At 39.9% G+C, this 24,550-nt stretch overlaps 1 protein-coding gene across 10 annotated transcripts in view; it reads right to left on the bottom strand.

Annotated features, from left to right (window-relative positions):
* LOC109406167 (protein grainyhead) overlaps positions 1-24,550 on the bottom strand; it is an 827,965-nt gene that overhangs the window by 20,557 nt on the left and 782,858 nt on the right. For 5 of the 10 annotated variants that reach the window (XM_062852843.1, XM_062852840.1, XM_062852838.1 and 2 more), the window contains one exon: positions 22,964-24,375. The exons of 3 other annotated variants lie outside the window; for them this stretch is intronic. In XM_062852843.1, coding sequence (XP_062708827.1) covers positions 24,249-24,375 — 127 coding nt within the window. In that variant the 3' untranslated portion in view covers positions 22,964-24,248. Of the gene's footprint in view, positions 1-20,324; positions 24,376-24,550 lie in introns of those variants that run through there. 2 more of the 10 variants (XM_062852839.1, XM_062852847.1) reach the window with 1 other exon arrangement.

Genomic DNA, 24,550 nt, shown 5'->3' with positions numbered 1-24,550 from the left:
AGGAATTCCTCCAGGAATTCTTCCACGGATTTCTCCAAGAATTCCTCCAGAGATTTCTCCAGAAATGTATTCAGGGATTCCTACATGAATTCTTACAGGCATTCCTCCAGAAATTCTCCCAGGAGTCCTCCTTGAATTGCTTCAGTAATTCTTCCTGGACTCCTCCTGAAATCCCTCCAGGGATTATTCCAGGATTTGATCCAGGAAATTCTCCAGGAACTTCTCCAGGAATTATTCCAGGAATTAATCCAGGAATTCCTCCAGGAATTCGTACAAAAATTCTGTCCACAATTCCTCTACGAGTTTCTCCAGGTAATCCCTCAGTGATTCGGAAATTCTTTCTCGAATTTCTCCAGGAGTTTTTCCAGGAATTCATCAAGGAATTCATCCAGAAATTCCTCCACGTTTTCTTCCAGAAATTCCGCAAGGAATGCCTCCAGAAATTTCTGAAGGGATTTCTTCAGAAGCTTCTCCAGGGATTCCTCCCAGAATTCCTTTAGAGAATCCTTCAGAAATTCATTTAAATATTCCTCCAAGACTTCCAGGGATTACTCCAGGAATTCTTCCAGAGATTTCACCAGTAATTTGTCCAGATGTACCGGCAGGCATTCCTCCAGGAATTGCTTCAGGGAAGCCTCATGGAATTTGTCCATTGATTTCTTGAAGAATTCATCCACGAATTTCTCCATTAGTTTCTCTAGGAATTCCTGCAGGAATTTTTCAAGAAATTTCTTTGGAAAGTTTCACAGAGATTCCTTCCAGAATTTCCCCAGGAAATCATTCAGGGATTCCTTCACAATTTTTCAGGGATTGATCCAGGAAGATCCACGCAAATTTTCAGCAATTACTCCATGAATTCCTCCAGGGATTCCTCCATGGTTACCAGAGTCATTCCTGCAGGAATTCTTCCAGGGATGCTTCCAAAATTTCTTCTAGAGATTCTATGGAAGTTGCGACTGGAACTTGGTATTGACTTTAATTTGCGGCTACCTCAGTCAATTAATTGTATGATCAAAAAAAAATTGTATGGCTGAGATACCCGCAAATAAAAGTTCTCCTACAGAGTTTTCTCTCTCAGTTATTGCTCCATGAATTTCTCTAAACGCGAAATTCTGAGGTTATCTTTTTCACAGACCGCATTTCTTTCGAATGAATTAGATGACATCCACACTAGGTATCTATTGTGTATGTAAAGCCTAGGCAAGAGCACATTATTTTAGTATGTTGGAGGACACGACTGTGTCGAAGAGATCGCGTGATGAGCGAACATGAATTCAGGTTAGTCACTGACATCTTCGAGTCTTCTCGTGGTGTATTTTGCAACGCGCCTGTCTAGTGACTAGGAGTCGTGAGTTCGTTTCCCACCGAGAGAACGAGTAACTTTTTCGCAAATGCCACTTCAATTTGTTCCTTTCTCTTTCACGCCAGTATTTGTGAAGTCTAGCTTTTACAGTTAAGTATAACTTCCACTCGTTTGGTTTAGCCGCAAATGTCGATAATAAACTAAATTAATTATAAAAAAAGCCACTTTGGAACGAAAAATCTATATAGTGGGAGAAAAAACATAATTTTTCATATACCTGGTTAGATTATTAAAATAAACAGTTGATAAAATAGAAAATCCCATAAAAAATCGAAAAGGGGTTTTTATTTTAACTTTTATTTCCGGCACAAAGAATTTTCGCCCCATTTAGACATTTTCTTGTTTCGCTGAGATCTTTAGGATAAGATATGCGACATTAGTGTACATGGATGGACCACGTCCCATATATTTTTGGCCAATTCCCTTTTGTCTTGGGATTTCTCCAAGAAATAGGCTCCTAAAGTCCTATCGGGATTCTTGTTTTAAACCACTATATATGGTTCAAGAGTACATATTTACTCATTTTTTGACGTTTTCATTAAGCGTAGTTGAAAATATATAATTTTTATTTTTTTAGCCTTTTGTCTCGTCCCTAGCTTATAACACATACTTTGAGCGATTTTTTTCACCGTGTATGTCAGATAGGAACATTTTTGAAACCCCAGTGCGAAAAATGTCGAGCTCAGTCACACAAGGTTGACCTCAAATCTCAAAGTAGAACTATTTACCATTTTACTCATTTCGAATTTTCTCATTATTCCTTTGTTTTTCAAGTTCGAATAAAGTACAATTCCGATTAGAGTACCATGCTTGATCGTATTATTCAATATAAGCGAGATTTCGTCTTTAATTTTAGGACCCTATTACCTGCTATTTTTTCAGGGATTCCTTCCGTAGTTTCTTACTTCAGGAGTTTGCTCAGGGATTCCACCAGGAATTCTCACAATAAGTCCTCCAGGGATTCTTCCAAGCAACACACATATTCAAACGCGCCAACTTGTGACGTAGGGGGGGGGGGAGGTGGGGTGGTTCAAATCGCTCTCCAAAATTGGGCAATATTAAACTTTTTTCAGCTCTTGATGTATTGTGGCGTTAGCACTAAATTGGTTTCCGAAAAAACTTCATTGACTTCCGCTGCCTTTCCTATGCGTTATACATTACGTGGGAAGTAGTGCGCTGTATAGAAAAGCAGATTTACTGTACAGCGCACTACTTCCGACATTATGTTTAACGCATAGGAAAGGCAGCGGAAGTCAATGAAGTTTTTTTCGGAATTCAATTTAGTGCTAAACGCACAATATTAGTTTTCACGTGAATAAGCCTAAATAAGATAAACTACGTCGATATTTTCCGGATTTCATTGATTTTGAGAGGTCCTGACCTCCTTACCCCACCACGTCACAAGTCAGTAGGTTTTGATTGCACAGAAGTCACTGTGACTTACTTTGAACATATAACTACTTACATGCTAGAAAAGCTTTTTTCAGGAATTCTCCTAGAATTTCGTCCCAAAATTTCTCTGGTTTCTCCTTCAGGTTTATTCCAGCACCAGGAATTCTATTATTTGAGAGTTCTTATAAGATTTAGCCATTATGAAGCACGCGGAAACGGAATAGTTTCAGTGACCGGTATTCTTTAAACTACATTATGAAATCATAAACAAGCTCAGATGAATTCATTACCTCACATTATGAAACTCAAAATGTTCTCTTTTAGATCTTAAATGAAACCTTATGAACCCACAATATGAGTCAATAAATTTATTTGGTTTTAATAATGATTTCATAACATAGTGTTATAAATTCTTGCTGCTGAATCTTTATGAAGATCATCACTTAAATTAAGATATGTGAATACCTAGGTATGAAAATTCTGTTTCAGGGTAGGATGATGCAGTTCACGTGTAATTTGGCCCAAGAGCGATTGCTTTATGCATAAACTGAACCATTTGGAATCCGGGATCAGTTAATTTGTTGTTTATCGTACAGTTTTAGTGAAATGATGCGCCCGCTAAAGAACTAAATCCTTCGTAAATTCGTAGTTGATTAACGAGATCTATTCTGCACGGTTTGCTGCCTGTTTGTGACAAGTATTTCGCCGTGTCATTAGTTCCCAATAAAACAAGATTTTATTAGTATTCCGAAGTTAGGTCCGACGCATAGATTTGGAGAAAAATCCAACTTCGCTAGTCGAAAACTCCGATTTGCAACTAAATTGAGAATAGAAAAACAAATCACTCACCCATGACTTGCACCCGGCAAATGGCGCAGGTGTCGCACTCGACGTCCCAGCTCCACATTGCCACCGCATTCCACTTTTTCAGGGTGAACATTTTGTCCGGCTTCACATCGTCGAACTTATCGCACGAATTTTCATTCTCATCGCCCATTTTTCCAAAGTACTTGCACCACAAATCACTGCACAAAAATTTTACACTGAATTGCACTGGTACGGAGTCGAACAGGTAAAAGAACGTAAACATAAACAATTTGATCAAACAGCTGATTTTAGAGATATGTCAAAGAAAAGTGTCCGACCCTTCAGAAGATGAAATTGTACTAAAACTTGTTCTCACATGTTCATGACCACAGTATAGTTTATTTGATTTGGCAGTTATCAATGGCTGGTTCATTGCAGCAGTAGGCCATGACTTTGCCGGTCGGATATTTTCCTGCGTCTGATTGTTTTTTTTTCTCGTTTCTGAAGAGAAAATTTTCAAGGACTTCAATAGGGCACTGCATTGTTTTGATTTTGTATGGGATTTTGACGTTTCTTGGCCTTGTTGTTTACAAAATTTCTGTAAGAGTGAAAGAGTAGGAGAGAATTTCATGCAGTACCCTATGGTTGGGTTTGGGTTGGGTTCGACTCGATTGAAGTGGATTTATGGTGGCATCGGATTGTAGGAGACTGGATTTGGTGTTTTCGAAGAGAAGGCGGAAACTTCAAGTTTTAAGTTCCGTTCGTTGGCGGGTGGAGCTCGTTGAACTGTGTTCGGAGTTTGAAGTTGGTCAACCTTCAAGTTTTATTTTCACCAAGTACCGTGATTTCGGGTGAAATTGATCACTTTTTGTAGTTTTGGCGAATAATTTTTGAATACATATCGATATGATTAAATTTAATGCTTTAAAACAAGTACGTCTATTGCTCACACGAAGGGAGACGTGATGACGAGAAAGAAGCGTTCTACGCATACGATGGTTGCTCGCCGCGTGACGTAAATATCGTTGTCGGCGACATGAACGCGCAGGTAGGAAGGTACACACCAAAAATCGATTGAGGGTTTCAGCAAAATTTGGCTGAATTTTGCCGAGCTGAAGGTTTCAGCAAAAATATTGCTGAAATTCTGCAAACTTTGCTGATTTTTTCAGTAAACTCTGCTGATCACCACGGTAAAGGCTGGGTATGCTGCGCAATTCAGATCCCATTGTGATCCACTAGCCTCTGCCCAGCAACTCCTATCCCTACCTCCACGCGGTACCGGCCGGAAACTATGAGCAACCTTAGGGAAGATCGGGTAACCAACCCCGGTGGGACCTTTGGTCGTAGGCTGACAGGGAAGGGGGGGTTTGCTTCGGCAAACCTGAGCGTCTGTTCTCCAGGAGGAGCGGCTCACAACAGCGTCTGATCCCTATGTTAGGGGCGGCTGATCTACGTCCGAGTGCCAGGGAAGGACTCTAAGCTCAACTGTGCACTATGGTCCTCCGGAAAGTAGGGGGTTGGTGTCAGGCCCTACGAGCCAGCCGTAAAAACCCATTGTAACGGAAAATCAGCAACAAAATAATACGAACCGAGACCAACGGCAACGACCCCAGCGAACAAAAAGGACTTGCGATTGGAAACTCGGTACGTGGAACTGCCGATCTCTCAACTTCATTGGGAGCACCCGCATACTCGCCGATCTACTGAAGGACCGCGGGTTCGGCATCGTAGCGCTGCAGGAGGTGTGTTGGACAGGATCCATGGTGCGAACGTTTAGAGGTAATCATACCATCTTCCAGAGCTGCGGCAACACACGCGAGCTGGGAACAGCTTTCATCGTGATGGGTGACATGCAGAGGCGCGTGATCGGTTGGTGGCCGATCGACGAAAGAATGTGCAGGTTGAGGATCAAGGGCCGATTCTTCAACTTCAGCATAATAAACGTGCACAGCCCACACTCCGGAAGTACTGATGATGACAAGGACGCATTTTACGCGCAGCTCGAACGCGAGTACGATCGCTGCCCAAGCCACGACCTCAAGATCATCATAGGAGATTTGAACGCTCAGGTAGGCCAGGAGGAGGAATTCAGACCGACGATTGGTAAATTCAGCGCCCACCAGCAGACGAACGAAAACGGCCTACGACTCATTGATTTCGCCGCCTCCAAAAATATGGCCATACGTAGCACCTTTTTCCAACACAGCCTCCCTTATCGTTACACCTGGAGATCACCACAGCAGACGGAATCTCAAATCGACCACGTTCTGATTGACGGACGGCACTTCTCCGACATTATCGACGTCAGGACCTATCGTGGCGCCAACATCGACTCCGACCACTATCTGGTGATGGTCAAACTGCGCCCAAAACTCTCCGTCATCAACAATGTACGGTACCGGCGACCGCCACGGTACAACCTAGAGCGACTGAAGCAACCGGATGTCGCCTCAGCATACGCGCAGAATCTCGAAGCCGCGTTGCCAGACGAGGGCGAGCTCGATGAGGCCCCTCTAGAGGACTGCTGGAGTACAGTGAAAGCAGCCATCAACGACGCAGCCGAGAGCACCATCGGGTATGTGGAACGGAATCGACGTAACGAATGGTTCGACGAAGAGTGCAGAACGGTTTTGGAGGAGAAGAACGCAGCGAGGGCGGTAATGCTGCAGCAAGGGACTCGACAGAACGTGGAACGTTACAAACAGAAGCGGAAACAGCAGACCCGCCTCTTTCGGGAGAAAAAGCGCCGCCTGGAAGAAGCGGAGTGTGAAGAAATGGAACTGCTGTGCCGTTCCCAAGAAACACGGAAGTTCTATCAGAAGCTCAACGCATCCCGCAACGGCTTCGTGCCGCGAGCCGAAATATGCAGGGATAAAGACGGAGGCCTCTTGACGGACGGACGTGAGGTGATCGAAAGGTGGAAGCAGCACTTCGATCAGCACCTGAACGGCGTGGAGAACGTAGGCACGGGAGCCCACGGCAACGGAGGAAACGACGACGCTAGTGCAGCGGAGGACGGAAATGAACCAACTCCCACGCTGAGGGAAGTTAAGGATGCCATTCACCAGCTCAAAACCAACAAAGCAGCTGGTAAGGACGGTATCGCAGCTGAACTCATCAAGATGGGCCCAGAAAAGTTGGCCACCTGTCTGCATCGGCTGATAGTCAGGATCTGGGAAACCGAACAGCTACCGGAGGAGTGGAAGGAAGGGGTAATCTGCCCCATTCACAAGAAAGGCGACCATTTGGAATGTGAGAACTTCAGGGCGATCACTATTTTGAATGCTGCCTACAAAGTGCCCCAGATCATCTTCCGTCGTCTGTCACCTAAAACAAATGAGTTCGTGGGAAGTTATCAAGCCGGCTTCATCGACGGCCGGTCGACAACGGACCAGATCTTTACCGTACGGCAAATCCTCCAGAAATGCCGTGAATACCAGGTCCCAACGCACCACCTGTTCATCGACTTCAAAGCGGCATACGATAGTATCGACCGCGCAGAGCTATGGAGAATCATGGACGAAAACGGCTTTCCTGGGAAGCTGACTAGACTGATTAAAGCAACGATGGACGGTGTGCAAAACTGCGTAAGGGTTTCGGGTGAACTATCCAGTTCATTCGTATCTCGCCGGGGACTGCGACAAGGTGACGGACTCTCATGTCTACGCTTCAACATCGCGCTGGAAGGTGTGATGCGACGAGCCGGGCTCAACAGCCGGGGAACGATTTTCACAAAATCCGGTCAATTTGTGTGCTTTGCGGACGACATGGACATTATCGCTAGAACATTTGGAACGGTGGCAGAACTGTACACCCGCCTGAAACGCGAAGCAGCAAAGGTCGGACTGGTGGTGAATGCCTCAAAAACAAAGTACATGCTGGTAGGCGGAACCGAAAACGACCGGATCCGTCTGGGTAGTAATGTTACGATAGACGGGGATACTTTCGAGGTGGTGGAGGAATTCGTCTACCTCGGATCCTTACTGACGGCTGACAACAACGTGAGCCGAGAAATTCGGAGGCGCATCATCAGCGGAAGTCGGGCCTACTACGGGCTCCAGAAGAAACTGCGGTCGAAAAAGATTCACCCACGCACCAAATGCACCATGTACAAAACGCTGATAAGACCGGTGATCCTCTACGGACACGAGACATGGACCATGCTCGAGGAGGACCTGCAAGCACTCGGAGTTTTCGAGCGACGCGTGCTAAGAACGATCTTCGGCGGTGTGCAGGAGAACGGTGTGTGGCGGAGAAGGATGAACCACGAGCTCGCTGCACTTTACGGCGAACCCAGCATCCAGAAGGTGGCCAAAGCCGGAAGGATACGTTGGGCAGGGCATGTTGCAAGAATGCCGGACAACAACCCTGCAAAGCTGGTGTTTGCAACGGATCCGGTTGGCACAAGAAGGCGTGGAGCGCAGAGAGCACGATGGGCGGACCAGGTGGAGCGTGACTTGGCGAGCATTGGGCGCGACCGAGGATGGAGAGCGGCAGCCACAAACCGAGTATTGTGGCGTACTATTGTTGATTATGTCTTGTCTTAATGATGTTGAACAAATAAATGTATGTAATGTATGCTGATCACCAGTAACGTTTTACTGAATTTCAGCAAACTTTGCTGAAAGTCCAGCAAAAATTTTTGCTGGACGCTTCAGCTCGGCAAAATTTAGCAAAATATTGCTGAAAGCGTTTGGTGTGTAGGAAATGTACAGACCGGTAACACTAGTTTACAAAATAAAACGAAAGTCGTGAACTTCAGTCAACGACCAAGATTTTTGAAGCATAATTTAGCACTGATTTCGAAACCGTGCATCAAAAAATCTAAAGTAGAACAGTTTTTGAGTTTTAGCTCAATATTGAGTTTAACAACTTTTTAAAATATGGAATTTACTAAAATTCAAATATCTTGCGTTTCGTTCAACCAATTTTAAATCTTTTTCCATAAATTAAAAGCTGAATATAATATGATTCGATCATCTGAATGCAGGTTTTGCGTCCTATTGATGAAATTCAAGATATTGGCGAGTTTTGGGGACGATATCCTTAAATTTTAGCAATTTTTCCAAAAATATATGAAGAAATGTATTTTTTTCAATAAGAAAAAAACAATTAAAAAATTCTCTCAACGTTAATTTGACATATCATATGTAGGCGAGTTACAGTAAAAAATTCAGCTCAATCGGAGCATTGATTACGGAGAATGAGATGTGTGAATTGAGCGACTTTGCTTAAAAATAGAACAAAAATCGAATTCAAATCATCAACCTTGTTTGGAAAGTCGAAAAAATTTCCGCTCTACTGTAATTTTTTTCCTTAACGTTTTCGAACTCAGGGCATGATTCTACACCAAAAACGATCATCAGCTTTCCGAGTTCAAAAATGCTGTAAACTAGTGAATCGGGCGAATGATAACGGCCAACGGTGCGTAAACTTTGCAGCCTCTTGTGGTATGGTAGTCCGAAGCACCTTCTTCCCCCGCAAAGATATCCACAAAGCCACCTGGAGATCACCCGACCATCAAACAGAAAAAAAAATCGACCACGTTCTAATTGACGGTAAATTCTTCTCGGATATAACCAATGTCCGCACATACCGCAGTGCGAATATAGATTCGGATCACTACTTAGTCGCTGTGTGCATGCGCTTAAAACTTTCGACATTTATCATCACGCGTCGAAGTCGAACGCCGCGGCTCAACATCGACCAGCTGCGTAACGCAGAAGTGGCTCAAGACTACGCGCAGCGATTAGCAGTGGCCCTACCAACGGAAGAGCACCTTTGGCGCAGCTACACTTGAAGATGGCTGGAGGGACATCCGATCCGCCATAGGTAGTACCTCGGCTACAGTACTAAGCTTCGCGACTCCGAATCACAGAAACGACTGGTACGATGGCGAATGTGAAGAGTTGAAAAACGAGAAGAATGCAGCATGGGCGAGAGCGAATGAGGCACGTTACAGACAGGCGCGGAAAAGGCAGAACTCAGTCTTCCGGATGAAGAAGCGCCAGAAGGAAGAACGAGATAGCGAAGCGATGGAAGAACTGTACCGTGCTAAGGACACATGAAAGTTCTACGAGAAGCTGAACTGCTCGCACAGAGGCTTCGTGCCACAAGCCGACATGTGCCGAGATAATCAAGGGAATATTCTCACGAGCGAGCGTGAGGTGGTCGAGAGGTGGCAGCAGCATTACGATGAGCACCTCAATGGCGACGTTGCAAGTACCGAAGGTGGCGTGGGTGGTAACAGATCTAGGAGTATGTGCACAAGACAAAAGACTTCCGGCCCCTGACCTTCAAGAGATTGAAGAGGAGGTTGGCCGGTTGAAAAACAACAAAGCCACTGGAGCAGATCAACTAACAAGCGAGATTCTAATATACGGTGGCGAAGCACTGGTGAGAGCACTATACTGGGTCATTACCAAGATTTGGGAGTGCCGCCGTCTATCACCGATTGTAAGAGAGTTAAGAGAGTTCGTGGGGCAATATCAGGCTGGGGCATGGGTGAACGCGCTATAACGGACCAGATGTTCGCCATCCGCCAGGTGTTGCAGAAATGCCGCGAATACAACGTGCCCACACATCACTTGTTCATCGATTTCAAATCGGCGTATGATACAATCGATCGAGAACAGCTATGGTAGATTATGCACGAATACGGATTCCCGGATAAACTGATACGATTGATAAAGGCGACGATGGATCGAGTGTGCGTAGTTCAAGTATCAGGGACACTCTCGAGTCTCTTCGAATCTCGCAGAGGTTTACGGCAAGGTGATTGCCTTTTATGCTTGCTGTTCAACATTGCGTTAGAAGGTGTAATAAGGAGAGCGGGGATAAACACGAGTGGAACGATTTTCACGAAGTCCGTTCAGCTGCTTGGTTTCGCTGATGATATTGATATTATTGCTCGTAAATTTGAGACGATGGCGGAAACGTACATCCGACTAAAGAGTGAAGCCAGGCGAATCGGATTAGTCATTAATGTGTCGAAGACAACGTACATGATGGCAAAGGGCTCCAGGGAGGAATCAGCGCGCTCGCCACCCCGAATTTATATCGACGGTGATGAAATCGAGGCGGTTGGAGAATTCGTGTACTTGGGCTCACTGATGACCGCCGACAACGGCACCAGCAGAGAAATTCAGAGGCGCATTGTGGCAGGAAATCGTGCCTACTTTGGACTCCGCAGAACTCTACGATCGAATAAAGTTCGCCGTAACACAAAGTTAACCATCTACAAAACGTTGATTAGACCGGTCGTCCTCTATGGGCACGAAACATGGACCCTACGTGCAGAGGACCAACGCGCCCTTGGAGTTTTCGAACGGAAGGTGTTGCGTACCATCTACGGCGGAGTGCAGATGGAAAACGGGACTTGGAGAAGGCGAATGAACCACTAGGCGCATCATCTGCTGAGAGAACCAACCATCGTCAATACCGCGAAAATCGGGACGCTACGGTGGGCGGGTCACGTCGTCAGGATGTCAGATAGCAACCCGACTAAAATGGTTCCCGAGAGTCATCCGACCGGTACAAGAAGACGTGGAGCGCAGCGAGCTAGGTGGGTCGACCAAGTGGAGGACGATCTGCGGACCCTACGCAGAGTGCGGAACTGGAGACAAACAGCCATGGACCGAGTGGAATGGAGACGGCTACTATGTACAGCAGAGGTCACCCCGGCCTTAGTCTGATCGTTATTGTTATATACTATCGAGGTATGCCTGTATTGAAAAGTTATCAATGGATTATTTGACAATATCATTCGTGGATTTTTATATGCAAAATAATATTTTCCCGTTCTGGACCGACTCACAGACTGTTCTTGCTTGGTTGCGGTACGATCACCACAGGTATCAGCAATTTAAATTACTTTAAAGAAGTAAATTTCCCCCATACTAAATCATATGTAAATTTAACCTTCTAATACCCAACCCCGCCTTTAGACGGGGTATAGTTTGAGCATTTTTGCAATTTTTGTTTCGTGGAAAATCAAAATTTTTATATTTTTGGCTGATATTTAGGACTGTTTTGCATATCTCAAAATAGTTTTTGGTATATTTTAAAGCGTATTTAGTCACCTTTCAGAAGTCATTGTTTATTTTGTATTGGATCGCTACAATTAACATATTTTATTTTTTTCCCAAATCATTCTACCCTAGTTTGATAGTTTAAGGGAATCGAATACACACTAAAATAATTTTCCTTAAAATTATGCGGAAAATAAAATTTTCTATGAAAAAAAATTGAAATTAAAATATTTCAACAATAACAATAAAATCTCAAAATGTTTTTATCTCAAAAAACCCGTAACCTAAATAGGCTTCCAGGAAAAATATAAAAGTATGGGGATGTTTAAAAATAAAAATTAGAAAAATCAAAAACTGAAATTCACGAAATCGAGAATTAAAAAGAATCATCTTCCAAAACATGTTTAAATCGATTTTAGATGACGAAAAATGATATTTCGATCAAAATCAAAAATTTGGGTATTAGAGGGTTAAAAAAAGCGGACGCCTAAATATGGTTTCTTTGATCGAGATAAAACTTGATATGGGGGCAAAATGTAACTCAAAAAGTATACAGGAACGCAAGTTTTCTCATTTTTTTTTTCATAAAATAGTGTCCTAGCCTAATCAGGATCTAGCAGAATATTTCAGTTATGGCCGTTCTTGGAAGGATTCTTGGAAGGTGGGGCTTAGGAAAGAATGGTTCGGTCGGTGAAGAAAGTCATCAAATCGACATTGGACGAGTTTCATAAACCTGACGACAAAACCCAAGTAACCAAAAGTTCTGCCTGCCATGACAAAATGCACTTTCAAGTTCCACAAAGTTCAGATAAAGTTCCGAATGGAATTTTATAGCTGCTTAAGAGACTAACAATGAACCTTGCTGGAACTTTGCACATAAGTTCCAGCAAGGCTCATTGTTAGCCTCTTAAGCAGCCAGAAAGTTTCATTCGGAACTTCGTGGAACTTGAAAGCTGCTTAAGATGCTACTCGGAACTTTGTTGGAACTTTCTAGTTCCTTTAAGTTTATTTCAGTAGCTTGATGTTCTAAGGATATATTTTTGTCATTTTAGCAAAAACATCATTGTAAGCAAATTTTCATAGACAACTACAGTAGACGTTCGATAACTGCAACATGTTTACGTTTCACTTGGCGAACAAAATTCGATAACTGCAACGTAAGATTGGCGTCAACAACCCATCAATTGACGTAAAATGAATGTAAAATTCATTCGACTGTTAATTTGGGCTAACCTGGCACACCATTTTGACGGAAACCGGCGCGATAACTGCAAATTTGTTGCACTTACCGGACCTGCAGTTAGAAACTATTGCAGTTGAACCGCTTGCATCGACCGAACGTCTACTGTAAATCAAATTCACCAAATCAATGAAGATGACGTGCAATGAAAAAAAAAAGATGACGCCCACCAAATTCGAACCGGTAGTCACTGCGTTAGAGGCCTACATTCTACCCCGACACCACAATTGCGATGAAGTGCGAAGCGGATGAAATCTGACTTGAATCAATCCTCTGTCGACATCCAGGTTTGCACACTCGTACAGTAGCGAAGTTAACTTATCCATATTATGTACATATATGTATCTGTAGCAGCGCAGCGGTATGACGGCAGCTTTCACGCAGGAGGTCCCGGTTCAAATCTACATAGGAGTGCCATATGCATAAGTAAATAAGGTGTGAAAAGTAAGTTTGAGCATGCTTCCTCAATAATACAAGCAACAACAAGTTGTGATAAATTTGAAAAGAACATTTATGCAATTCAGTATCATAATTTCTAACTTATATAACTCATTTTGGTATCATAATGACCTACTTTTCAGTACTGGTTCATTATGCAACTGAAATGAGTTGCATAATAAAAAACAGTTGCATAATGTTCATTATGCAACACATTTGAGTTACGTTATGAACATTATGCAACTCAAATGAATTGTATAATGAAAAAAAAACATAGCATAAAATTTTGTATGCAACTCGTTGCAAAACTCGATTTTTTCAGCACTCTTCGTATTTATCCAACTCGGCAAGCCTCGTTAGATAAATGTACGACGCGTGCTGAAAGAATCCAAAAGTTCTGTCCTACCTGAGCGTTTAGGTTTCACATGATAATCTTAACGGCGGGCGTGCTTGCGCAGCGATCGTATTACCGTCAAATGGGGTAACTTGCAACACTTTTCGACTTTGAAGCAATCTCATTGAAAATCTAAACATTTGAAACATGCTATGAAGCATCGTGTACGCTAATTAACCCGAGTAGAATACTATGCAGCACTTGGTTTGCCAAAATATGTTGCCACCTAATCAGGAGGTGCAAAATACATGCTTGTTGCAAGTTTCCTCATCTGTGGGGTAACTTGCAACATAGGACATGAAGCTAAGTTAGCTACCATTAAACAGCACTAACAATCTGGTATTTAGTCGTATTGCAAATTTTTGATGGTAGGGTAATTGTTCCCTTCGTTGTGGTAGTACCTAATGTTGCGGTAGTGGCGTTTGAGTACTTTTTCGACTGAAATGTTACCAAAAGGCATTTTTAATAGATGTATTATGCTTAAATTATGAGATTGCACTTTTTGTGTGCTTAAGATTTGCCCAAAAATCTATTTAAAAAAATATTTTCCTTAATATTTCTGCTGCAGTGTTCCTATTGTTGCGGTAGTGTTCCTAATGTTGCGGTATCCCATATGATTTCAATGGGATACCGCAACATTAGGAACCGAAATTAAATTTTACCTCCGATTTTTGATCGAAAATAGAGAGAAACAATAGTTTTCATATTTTTCCGGGCAAATTTGTATAGAAAACTACCTACTAACGTTTTAAAACCCTTCATTAGATAAAAAGATTATATTTTTTTAAATTAGTTTACCTTATTACCACAACGATCGGCACACTTACCCTATGCATGAAACATACCATGAAAAGATGTTACACTAACCAATTGACATACAATTTTTCATGAAAGGACTGATAGTTATTGCAAGCGAGAGTATATCGTTTAGCAACAGGTCTCACGTCCCTCAAACACAAAATATATATGATTCTCGTGACCAGAGATGCCAGATATACAGATTTTTCTGTATTATACAGATTTCTAGAGGTTGATACAGACAGAATACAGAGTACAGAAAAAATACAGATTTCATGATCATGATACAGATTTTTCCTCCACATATTTTTTTCCTCATACAATCACGCAAGATGGAAAATAAAGTGATAAAAATTATTGAGAGTACAAACCCATTTAACTATTCATATTTTCCACATTTGACCTCAATTTTCAATCATTCCATTAAAGGAAAAATTTTCTTTCGAATTGAATTTAATAAAAAATATATTACGAAACATAAAACGTCCTAGATATGCAATAAGCAAACGTTAAGGGCGTGCTCTTTACGTTTTTATCGCGTTGAAATCTTAACCCTCTAATCCCAAATTTTTGATTTTGATCTAAATATCATTTTTCGTCATCTAAAATCGATTTAAACATGTTTTGGAAGATGATTCTTTTAAATTCTCGATTTCGTGAATTTCAGTTTTTGATTTTTCTTATTTTTATTTTTGAACATCCCCACACTTTTATATTTTTCCTGGAAGCCAATTTGGGGAACGGATTTTTTAGATGAAAACATTTATAAACATATTATTTTAATTTTTTTTCACAGAAAATTTTAAGGAAAATAATTTTAGAGTGTATTCGATTCCCTTAAACTTTTAAACAAGGATAGAATGATTTGGGAAAATTTCAAAATATGTTAATTGTAGCGATACAATACAAAATAAACAATGACTTCTAAAAGGTGGTTAAAATATCAATTTTTAATTTATTTTTAAAAAATGTAAATACGCTCTAAAATACACCAAAAACCATTTTGAGATATACAGAACAGTCCTAAATATCAGCCAAAAATATAAAAAAATGATTTTCCACGAAACAAAAATTACAAAAATGCTCAAACTATACCCCGTCTAAAGGCGGGATTGGGTATTAGAGGGTTAATCTTGTAAAATGTAACTTTTTAACCTTCACCCAAAATTAAGTTTTTCAGCAAGTTTTCAAAGATTATGTTGTTATATGAAAAAAATCGAATAAACTATATCTTTGCTGACTTTTTATGTGTATTGCTGTTTGCTTGACGATTTGCAAAAGTCGCGAATTTCCAGTAAAATATTAAGTTGTAAGGAAAATGTAAGCTTGAAGTGCAATAAAAGTTGGAAAATTTTCTAAGCAAAATACCTGGTTTTCTTTATGCTAATGTTTTAATGTTTTTGTTGAAAATTGAAAATAATGACAGTTTATTTAAATAGTAATATCGAATCGAACCTGAGAAGAAATAGCCAGTACAAACCCTTTCAAACAACTGAGTTACTAACTATAAAATTGTGTTAAAGAATAAAAATCGATAGAGCTTTTGGAAACTACAGAGTACGAAAATAACTTGCAAAAATGTGATGCGTCGAATGTAGCAAAGGAACACGTCATATGTGATGGAAATTTGTTTTAACATTTTCAACGTTACCTTGCATATGAAAAGAAAAGAAATGCGAACGCGAATTGAACTCAGGTCCTTTGGGTGTGAATATCACGCTCTAACAATTTTGGCCATCTTAGACTGTTGAAGCACAGAGAAGGCGGCATGGGAGGGTTTTTTTTTCTAATTTCGGTATAAGACGGAAAGGCACCTAGTATATGGAACACCGGTAATGGGAAGGATTTTTTTAAAGAAATTCTTGTAGAGATTCCTTAAGAAATTTCTAGAGAGCATTCTTAAGATATTCCTTGATTAATTTCTTCAGGAATTCTTTTGAATAAATTTCTATGGGTTCCTTCTTAACTCCAGCAAGAAAAACTTTACACATTCTTTTTGTAGATTTGTTTAAAAAGATATCGTAAATTTCTTGTCGACGGATAACTCCATTAATATCTCCACGGATTCTTTGAGAAATTTATTCAGAAATATTTCCAAAGAATTTCTACGGAAACTTCTTAAGAAATATCCGAAGAATTTATTTCTGGGATCTTAGCAAATGTTTTGTAATGCGTTCCACCAAGAATTTTCCGAAATGTTTCTCCAGGTATTTCCCCAGGAAGTTCTTAAGAAACTTCTTCTAAGATGTTAAAAAAGAAATTCGGGTTAGGTACTGTTCCTTTCAATTCCACTAAGAATTTGCATCTCTTGACAGATACGTATTTCGACCCCAACTTTAAGGTCGTCTTCAGTATTTCGTACTTGATTCGACTGGACTTGACTGGAGTCGAGTCAAGTACGAGATACCGAAGACGACCTTACAGTTGAGGTCGAAGTACGTAACTGTCGAAGGATGCAAATTCTTAACTCGATTTTCTTTTTAATTAACACTAACTTTATTTCCTCAAACTTTTTCTTTCCGAATTTCCTGCTTAGATTTCTTCAGAAATTCGTATGTGAAGAAATATTTATCTCCAGAGATTTCTTCAAAATTAAGAAGTTACTTCATGGAGTTTTCCTGAAAAAATAAAAATTCTGAAATTCTTCAAGTAAATTATTCACAACTCCTAAAGGGATTTGTTCGAAAACTCTACCCAGGGTTCTCCAAGATTTTTTTGAGAAATTCGTTCAGTGATTACTGCAGAAACTCCTTCATGTTTGTTTTAGAAAAAAAAAAACTTGTTAAACTTCTGGAGTAACTCTATCAATGAAAGAATTCTTGAGATATTTCTGAAGTGAATCCTGGAAAATCCGTGGAAGAATTTCTGGAGAAATCTCTTAAAAAATGCAGACATTACAGACAAAGGTACTTGTGGATTTTTTAAGAAATCCTTCATTGAATTTTTAAAGATTCCCTGGAGGATTTCTGAAGGGATCCTTGGAAGAACTGCTGGAGGTACTTCTGAAAGATTCATCGAAAAAAATCTCGTGCAGTTTATGAAGAGATTACTTGGAAGAATTCGTTAGAAAACTAATAAAGAAATTTAAAAAAACTGAAGAACCCTCTACAAATATTCTTTGAAACATTTCTAGAACAAAATCTTTGGAAAATGCTTATTAGTTGAAGTTCTGCAGCAATTGTTGTGAGAATCTTTTGAAAAAAAAGAAAAAAATCCTAAAAAAGGTCTGAACAAATCCAAAGCAGTGCCTGGAGCAATACCTCAAGGAACTATTGGATAAACTCCTGTAGCAACTTTCCAGAAAAATCATTTGAGAATTTCTAGAGGAATTTCCAAAAAAAAACCTGAAAAAATGGAGTTATCCTTCAGGTAGAAATTTAGGCTATAATTTCTGGAATGATTCTTGAAGCTTAGTTTTTTATAATCTTTCTATTTTTGTGAATTTCAAATTATGCAAATTCTTCATACAAACTGGAAGTTTCTGAATTTCTGTTAGAATCTCTGAATGTTTGTTAAAGAAAAATATCTCCTGGAATTGCACATTTTCAAGAAACGTGACAAGAAATTCTTGGAGAAATTCATTGATTCATTTTTGGAGAAATGCTATAGAAAAACTCATGAAGAAAATTTGGAGGAATTTCTCCAAAAATATTGAAAAAAATGTATTAAGAAACATAACTTATGTAGCAATCCCTGAAGGAATTTTCTCTTTAATCCTTTAAAGAATCCCATAGGGATTTTCGAAAGGAATTTCTGCGGAAGTTTGTGAACCAGTTTCAGGACATTTTTTGAGAAACTCCCAGGAAAGTCCCAGGGAAAATTCCTGGAGAAATTTTCACAAAAATTCGGCGACGTAAAAATTGAGAATTATTAAGAAAATACATATTTATTTTACTATGCAAATTCATAACGTTTTGCTATTTAAATTAAGTGAAAACATTCTGCAAATAGAAATGTTCGTGCATAATTCGGGACACAAAAATGTACATGTGCAACATACAGATTTCTTACGGGGTCTGGCTGGAGTTATGGGAACTCGGTGATTTTGGCTCTCACAGTTTCAAAATACAGACAAATACAGATTTTCTAAAATCCTGATACAGATTTTTGAAAAAATCATCTGGCATCCCTGCTCGTGACTTAGCACTCATTACAAACTGTCAAAAATGATTATTGTCATTTCTTGAAAAGGTAGAGTGAGTTATCTTTAAGTAGTTTTCAGTTTGAAGTGGTGTTTGGCAATTTCAGCTAAATTAACATGATTGAAACACACCTATTCTATTTTGTAAATGTCAAACTCGCTAATTTGGGTAATAAACTGAAATAATTTACTCCATCTAGGTTCAGAATTGATATTGGTGATTGCTTTACAGCGTTCATAAACAAAAATTGAACTTTCAACATGATGAAACATGAATGAAACTTCAAAATGTGGTATTTCCTTACAATGTATGAAGGTCACGTGCAAAAAAATGTAAAAAATGAATTGTCATTTGAAAATGAACGCGTTACGCGTAAACGCGTTATCAATAAATGATCCATTTCGGTTATTTCTGTCAAGTATATCGTGAAATGAAAATAAATAATAGAAGGTTCCGTCAAATTCAACTGTTGCAAGTTACCCCATAGTGGTTGTCGAATATAATAATAGGGGGATTCACTAAACAGCGTAAACTGATTAAACTGATTAAACGTCGCGATCACCAAGGCAATCTTTGATTATTTCATTCGCAAAATCGTGAAACATTTCAAATAAGCGGAAAATCATGGCTTACGCAGCAATTTAATCTGTTTCGTGAATACCCCTAATGAGGGCCCATATAGCCGAGGCGGTAAACGCACGGGTATTCAGCATGACCATGCTGAGGGTACGGGTTCGATTCCCGGTCGGTCCAGGATCTTTTCGTAAAGTAAATTTCCTTGACTTCCTTGGGCATAGAGTGTCTTCGTGCCTGCCACACGATATACGCATGCAAAATGGTCATTGGCAGAGGAAGCTCTCAGTTAATAACTGTGGAAGTGCTCATAGAACACTAAGCTAAGCTGAGAAGCAGGCTTTGTCCCAATTAGGACGTTACGCCAAGAAGAGAGAGAGAGAGAGAGAGAGAGAGAGAGAATACCCCTAATATTTTTTTGCATTACTTAGTCGATAAGTTTATCAAACTTTTATCGTTTAGCTAAGCTTACTATTAGGTACCCTAACTGCAAACAAGGTCATCAGACTTATCGTACTTACCATAAGGGAGAGGTCAAGCACGATTTTCATACTTATTTTATGGCATAAAATGAGCAATCCGTTTTAACAGTGTAGCTAAACCATAAACAAAGAAACAAAGCTAATTTTTATACTAAATCGATCTTTGATACACATAATCTCTATATCCGAAATAGTAGGGCATACTAGTTTTTATTATTATTAGAAAATGCTTCACATTTAGTGTATGTCATCGTGTTGCATGTTACACCGCTGTTGCAAGTAACCCCGTTTGACGGTAGCCTTATTGTCATTAGCAGTGCATCCGGAAAGAAGCATGTCCAAAGCATACGTCAATTATGATGAAGTTGAAGAATCGGGCCTTGATCTTCACCTTGCACAGCCCACTATTTCATCGATCGATTACCAACCGATCACGGACCTCTGCATATCAGCCATCACGATGCAAGCTGCTTCAAGCTTGTGTGTGCTGCTATGGTAAATGGCTAGCCCTAAACGCTTGCACCATGGACCCTGTCCACGAAACGTCCTGCAGAGTTAAAATACCGAATTGACGAGTATCATAATGAGTGAAGCAGATGGAAAAATCACATCGTGAACAGGATTTCGGAATGTTCAGAGAGTGAATACCTTCATCAAACAAAAGATTTAGTAAAAATCATGTTTTATTCAATATTCATAAAATATAACAATAGAAAATTTTGAAATTTACTTTCATAATAAGAAACGATTTTGTCTACTATAAATCTCTATAACTATCTTACTAATGGAATGATAATATTCTTCTTCAATTAGCCTTACAAACTATTTGTTAGTCACATTTTTCTCATAATTGGTCCCATAGTTTGACGTGTGTTTTTTTTTTCTCTCCGTTTCATGTCGCATATATGGAATGGCAAACCTTGTTTCTACTATCCGGAAGGGGGTACAATTACCGCGTTCGTTTTTTGTGCTTTGTGGTTTATCGTTAAACTACTGAGAATAGACGTTGTTCTAAACTTACAGGGAAATTGTTGGGAACAGTAAAATAAAGAATACAGAAGAATCTATCGAAAAGCTAGCTTCATCATCATCGTCGTCGTCGTCGTCATCGTCATCCACCACCACCAAAAAGAAATCATTAAAGTCGGTTACCTACGAGTGAGTAGAAGGATTTGCGTGTTTTTTTCACAACAGAATGAAAAAATGTAGCCGCGCGTAAGCGCGCATTAAATACTGTGTAAACTACAATACGGTCTAGTCTCGATTTAAGATTAGTAAAATTAATATTGCAAATATTTTCGGGCGATTCCCACACTAACAATATCTTCACTTCAACACACACTTCCTATTTAGCGTAGCTAAAAGTCTGATTGTTTTTCAGTGTGTATAATTCACGAACTTTGTGCGATCGTTTCTTCTTTTTTTTTTTGTGTGCAACTAGGTAGTTGCAATATTTTGGCCACCGAGGACATTCTGAGGAGGAAATTGGGTTCATTTGTATGGCAATTGATTGACATTTTGTTGTTATTTGTGGCAAGATTGTTTGGGAATGCAGTTTGCTAGTTTTCATGTGGCGCTACCTTCTCTTTCTTGTTCCTATATCACATTAGCATTACTCATGTTTCGCTGTCGTCGCAGTTTGTTGTTTTTTTTTGTGAAAATCTTAAAACTGCTTTTCAGTTAAAATACTCTTTCTTTCTGTATTGTCTCGATTAAAATCTCTCAGGTACTTATCAATTAGTGCTGAATGTATTGTTGTTTCTTTTTTTTGCTAGATGTTAAAGATGATAGACGTTGTTCTTATTCTCTATTTGTATTCTCAAGTATGGCAGTTTCATCAGAGGGGATTTCCTTAACGTTAACTATAGGTTTAAAACGATAAAAAGCATGCTTTCTTGGAATGATTCAAGAGTACAAGTACGTTGATGGGAGTTTGTTATTAGAAGAGTGTGTACGTGTGTGAGAAATAAACATTAAAATCTGTCATGGAATATTGAATGAGCGATTAAACTAACAATTCTACGAGTTAATCTTATCCGCCTACGCTATTGTTTCTACGCTTGTAAAGTTATTGTTAATATTGCAACCGATGGATGATCGCTACCAGCTATTATAATGAAAACTATTTTGTTGTACAAAAAGTTTCGTTTGCTATGATTCTGTGATGTAAAGTACGTTCAATCGTAAAATGATTTAGAATCAAAGAATATAAGTACTCATTCCGCAGGAGAAAGCAAGAGAAAATCTCTCAATCTATCTAATAAAAGACATGAAATTTATGGCTGAAATCTACTCCGACCGGAACGGTTGGCTTGGACAAAGGAGGAGTAGGCCAAGAGCTAATCGCAGCGCCAACCGTTCCAAAAGTTGAGCAAAACAAATCGTAGGAGGCCGTACGCGCCCCTCAGCTGTGACCGTTCGCCCCCCTCAATTAAGTACAAATACATATTTTGAGATCTTGTAGTGGATTTCCAGCTTGCTTTGTTCATTGAAGTTGCGTTTTAGTAGAACTAGGCTCGATATAAATGCGTTCGATGGATGAATAGTGGAAAAACGGGGGGCACACTAACGCTCCTAACTACGCTTCACTCACTGTCACAATCGTGGAATCTCTACTCTCTGCGCTATCGATGAGGAGCTTGCGGTGTTTCGCGTCCTTCTGCTCTTAGTTTTTAAGTAATGGGTTATTGAGGGTAAGGCTGGTTCACTATTTACAGATTGTTCCTTTGAAATAATTTTACTTATGCATGTATGAAATTCCTTATGGGAAATGTTTTTGATTCAATAAATTGATAAAGCCCTAGTTCGTTATGAAACAAAACAATTCAATTGACTTTTGCAGGTCTTTTCATTGTATTTTTGGGAATTTGTCTCAGATAGGCCTATGCCAATGACAGTTTAAATCAACAGATTTTGGAAACTTTTGACGGTTCTCCTTGTGAAATAACAGACTATAGGATACTGCAAGATGACGTCACGAAGCCGTGCACTGACAGTTCAGCGAGCTTGTTTACATGGACTTAGTCTCTGGCGGAGAGTCGGCAAAATTCTTTTTCGATACAAATTCAGTAAAACGGTAGTTAGGCGATTGATTTTGTGCTGGTAGAGTTGAATATAATCTAGATTTCCGTATCCCAATGGTTTCGGGACGGAAAACGTAAATTTAATTTTCGCCACTCGTTTAAAATTCTAACACCTTGTAAACAAGCTCGCTGAACTGTCAGACAAAGTGAGGTTAGATCAGGTGCTTGCAGTACCCTATAGTGTATACAGCTATGTTCGACAATTGTAAACAAATGCATACCTACATGAAATGTCGAACGAAAAGGCCTTTTCTGCTGGTCTTCAGCAACCCAGCCATTGCTAAACGCGTATGAAATCATCGTCTCGGGTACGTATAGAGATAAGTGACAATTCAACACACGAACACTAGCGCAAGTTTTTCCTCACACAAAAGTGCACGCCGATTGAAAGGCTATTCAGATTGCATATGCAAATATTACCCAATCGAATTGGGTAATACGGGTAAATAATGATAAAACTAACGTCCGGGGCAAGAGTACAAATATTTTTTTTCTCGCAGTTTCACAACTACATCTACAAAAAAGGCACGCATACATTTGAACGTGATTACCTCTATTGGTTCTCAAGTGCGGAATAGGCTTTTTCATTTGACAGGTTCATGAATGTCATTGTTTACAACTTCCGAACAAAGGTGCAAGCACAAGACTGTTATTTCCATAGGAGAACTGACAAAGATCATAAAATCAGTTGATTTTAAATGATTTTAGACATCTTGTGAATATGCCTATAAATAGTTGCTTACGCGGAACTGCATAAATTAGTTGTTTTCAAAAGTAACATGAAAAAGGCCATCAACTATTTTAAGAAACTAATGGAAAGGCCTTTGACAAGATGATTAAAACAGCTGATTTTCCTGCTGTTTTGCAATTCCTTGATAGGAAACGACAGGTTCATGTATGTATCTGCTGTTATTCTGTTGTAAACAGATGTCATCTGTCCAGACCTGACAAAAGAAAAGGCCTGTTATGCAGAAAGTTTCCAATGGTGTTTCAAAATAGGTCCCTTCGTTCAACTTCGTTGTATCAGCTAAAAAATGTAAGTTTTTTAGCTTTGATTCAAAACTTTCAATCATACATACAACAATTTTTAAAGGAACTATGCGTAATTAGCGAACCGGCCTCACCTAGACTTCCCCCTATCTGCTTGTTTTACAAATAAATAAATAAATCTAAACAATTACAAATGTTGCATAACCTAGAAACGTGCAATAACCTAAACACTATATGTGCTATTCATCTGCGTCCCACAGTCGGCTCTTCTCCGAGCCTCCGCGGGACTTCTCCTAACCCTAATCAAATGTACAAGTTAAACGTATTAATGTCTCTTCTAAGGCACTGTCGAACATAAAAAGAGTTGACCTTCTTCTGATCGCCGAATTGAAATTACTTAACGAAGAAAAACAGGTTTAAAATTCGTACAAACCTAGCGCCGATCGATTCTATAGACTACACACTACATACTACTCTCTAGCCGCCTAGAGTTGGCTGACCCCTCCGCTCCGCGGATCAATGCGTGGGAAGTTCCGTCAGCGTGATATCGTACAGGTCTTCCTCGTACTGTCGCACCTCCAGGATGAAGATATCCTCGTTGCAGTAGTGTCGGATCATATCGTCGTCAATTCTCGCCGTAATCCTGCGAATTAGATCGATGGAGAGGGAAAGGGGAACGTCAGTTTCAAAGTTAAGTACACCACCCGTCCAGGGTTGACCTAATTCGTTGGTTTTTTGTTGCATGCAAGTTTTGGGTGGGCTTTTTCTTCCAGTGTTTGGTGTTAGTGAGTAAGCGTTGAAGCATAAATCTAGGCGTT

Source organism: Aedes albopictus, chromosome 2, assembly GCF_035046485.1.
Source record: "Aedes albopictus strain Foshan chromosome 2, AalbF5, whole genome shotgun sequence".
NCBI lineage: Eukaryota > Metazoa > Arthropoda > Insecta > Diptera > Culicidae > Aedes > Aedes albopictus.
This window is presented reverse-complemented; position numbering and strand designations above follow the sequence as displayed.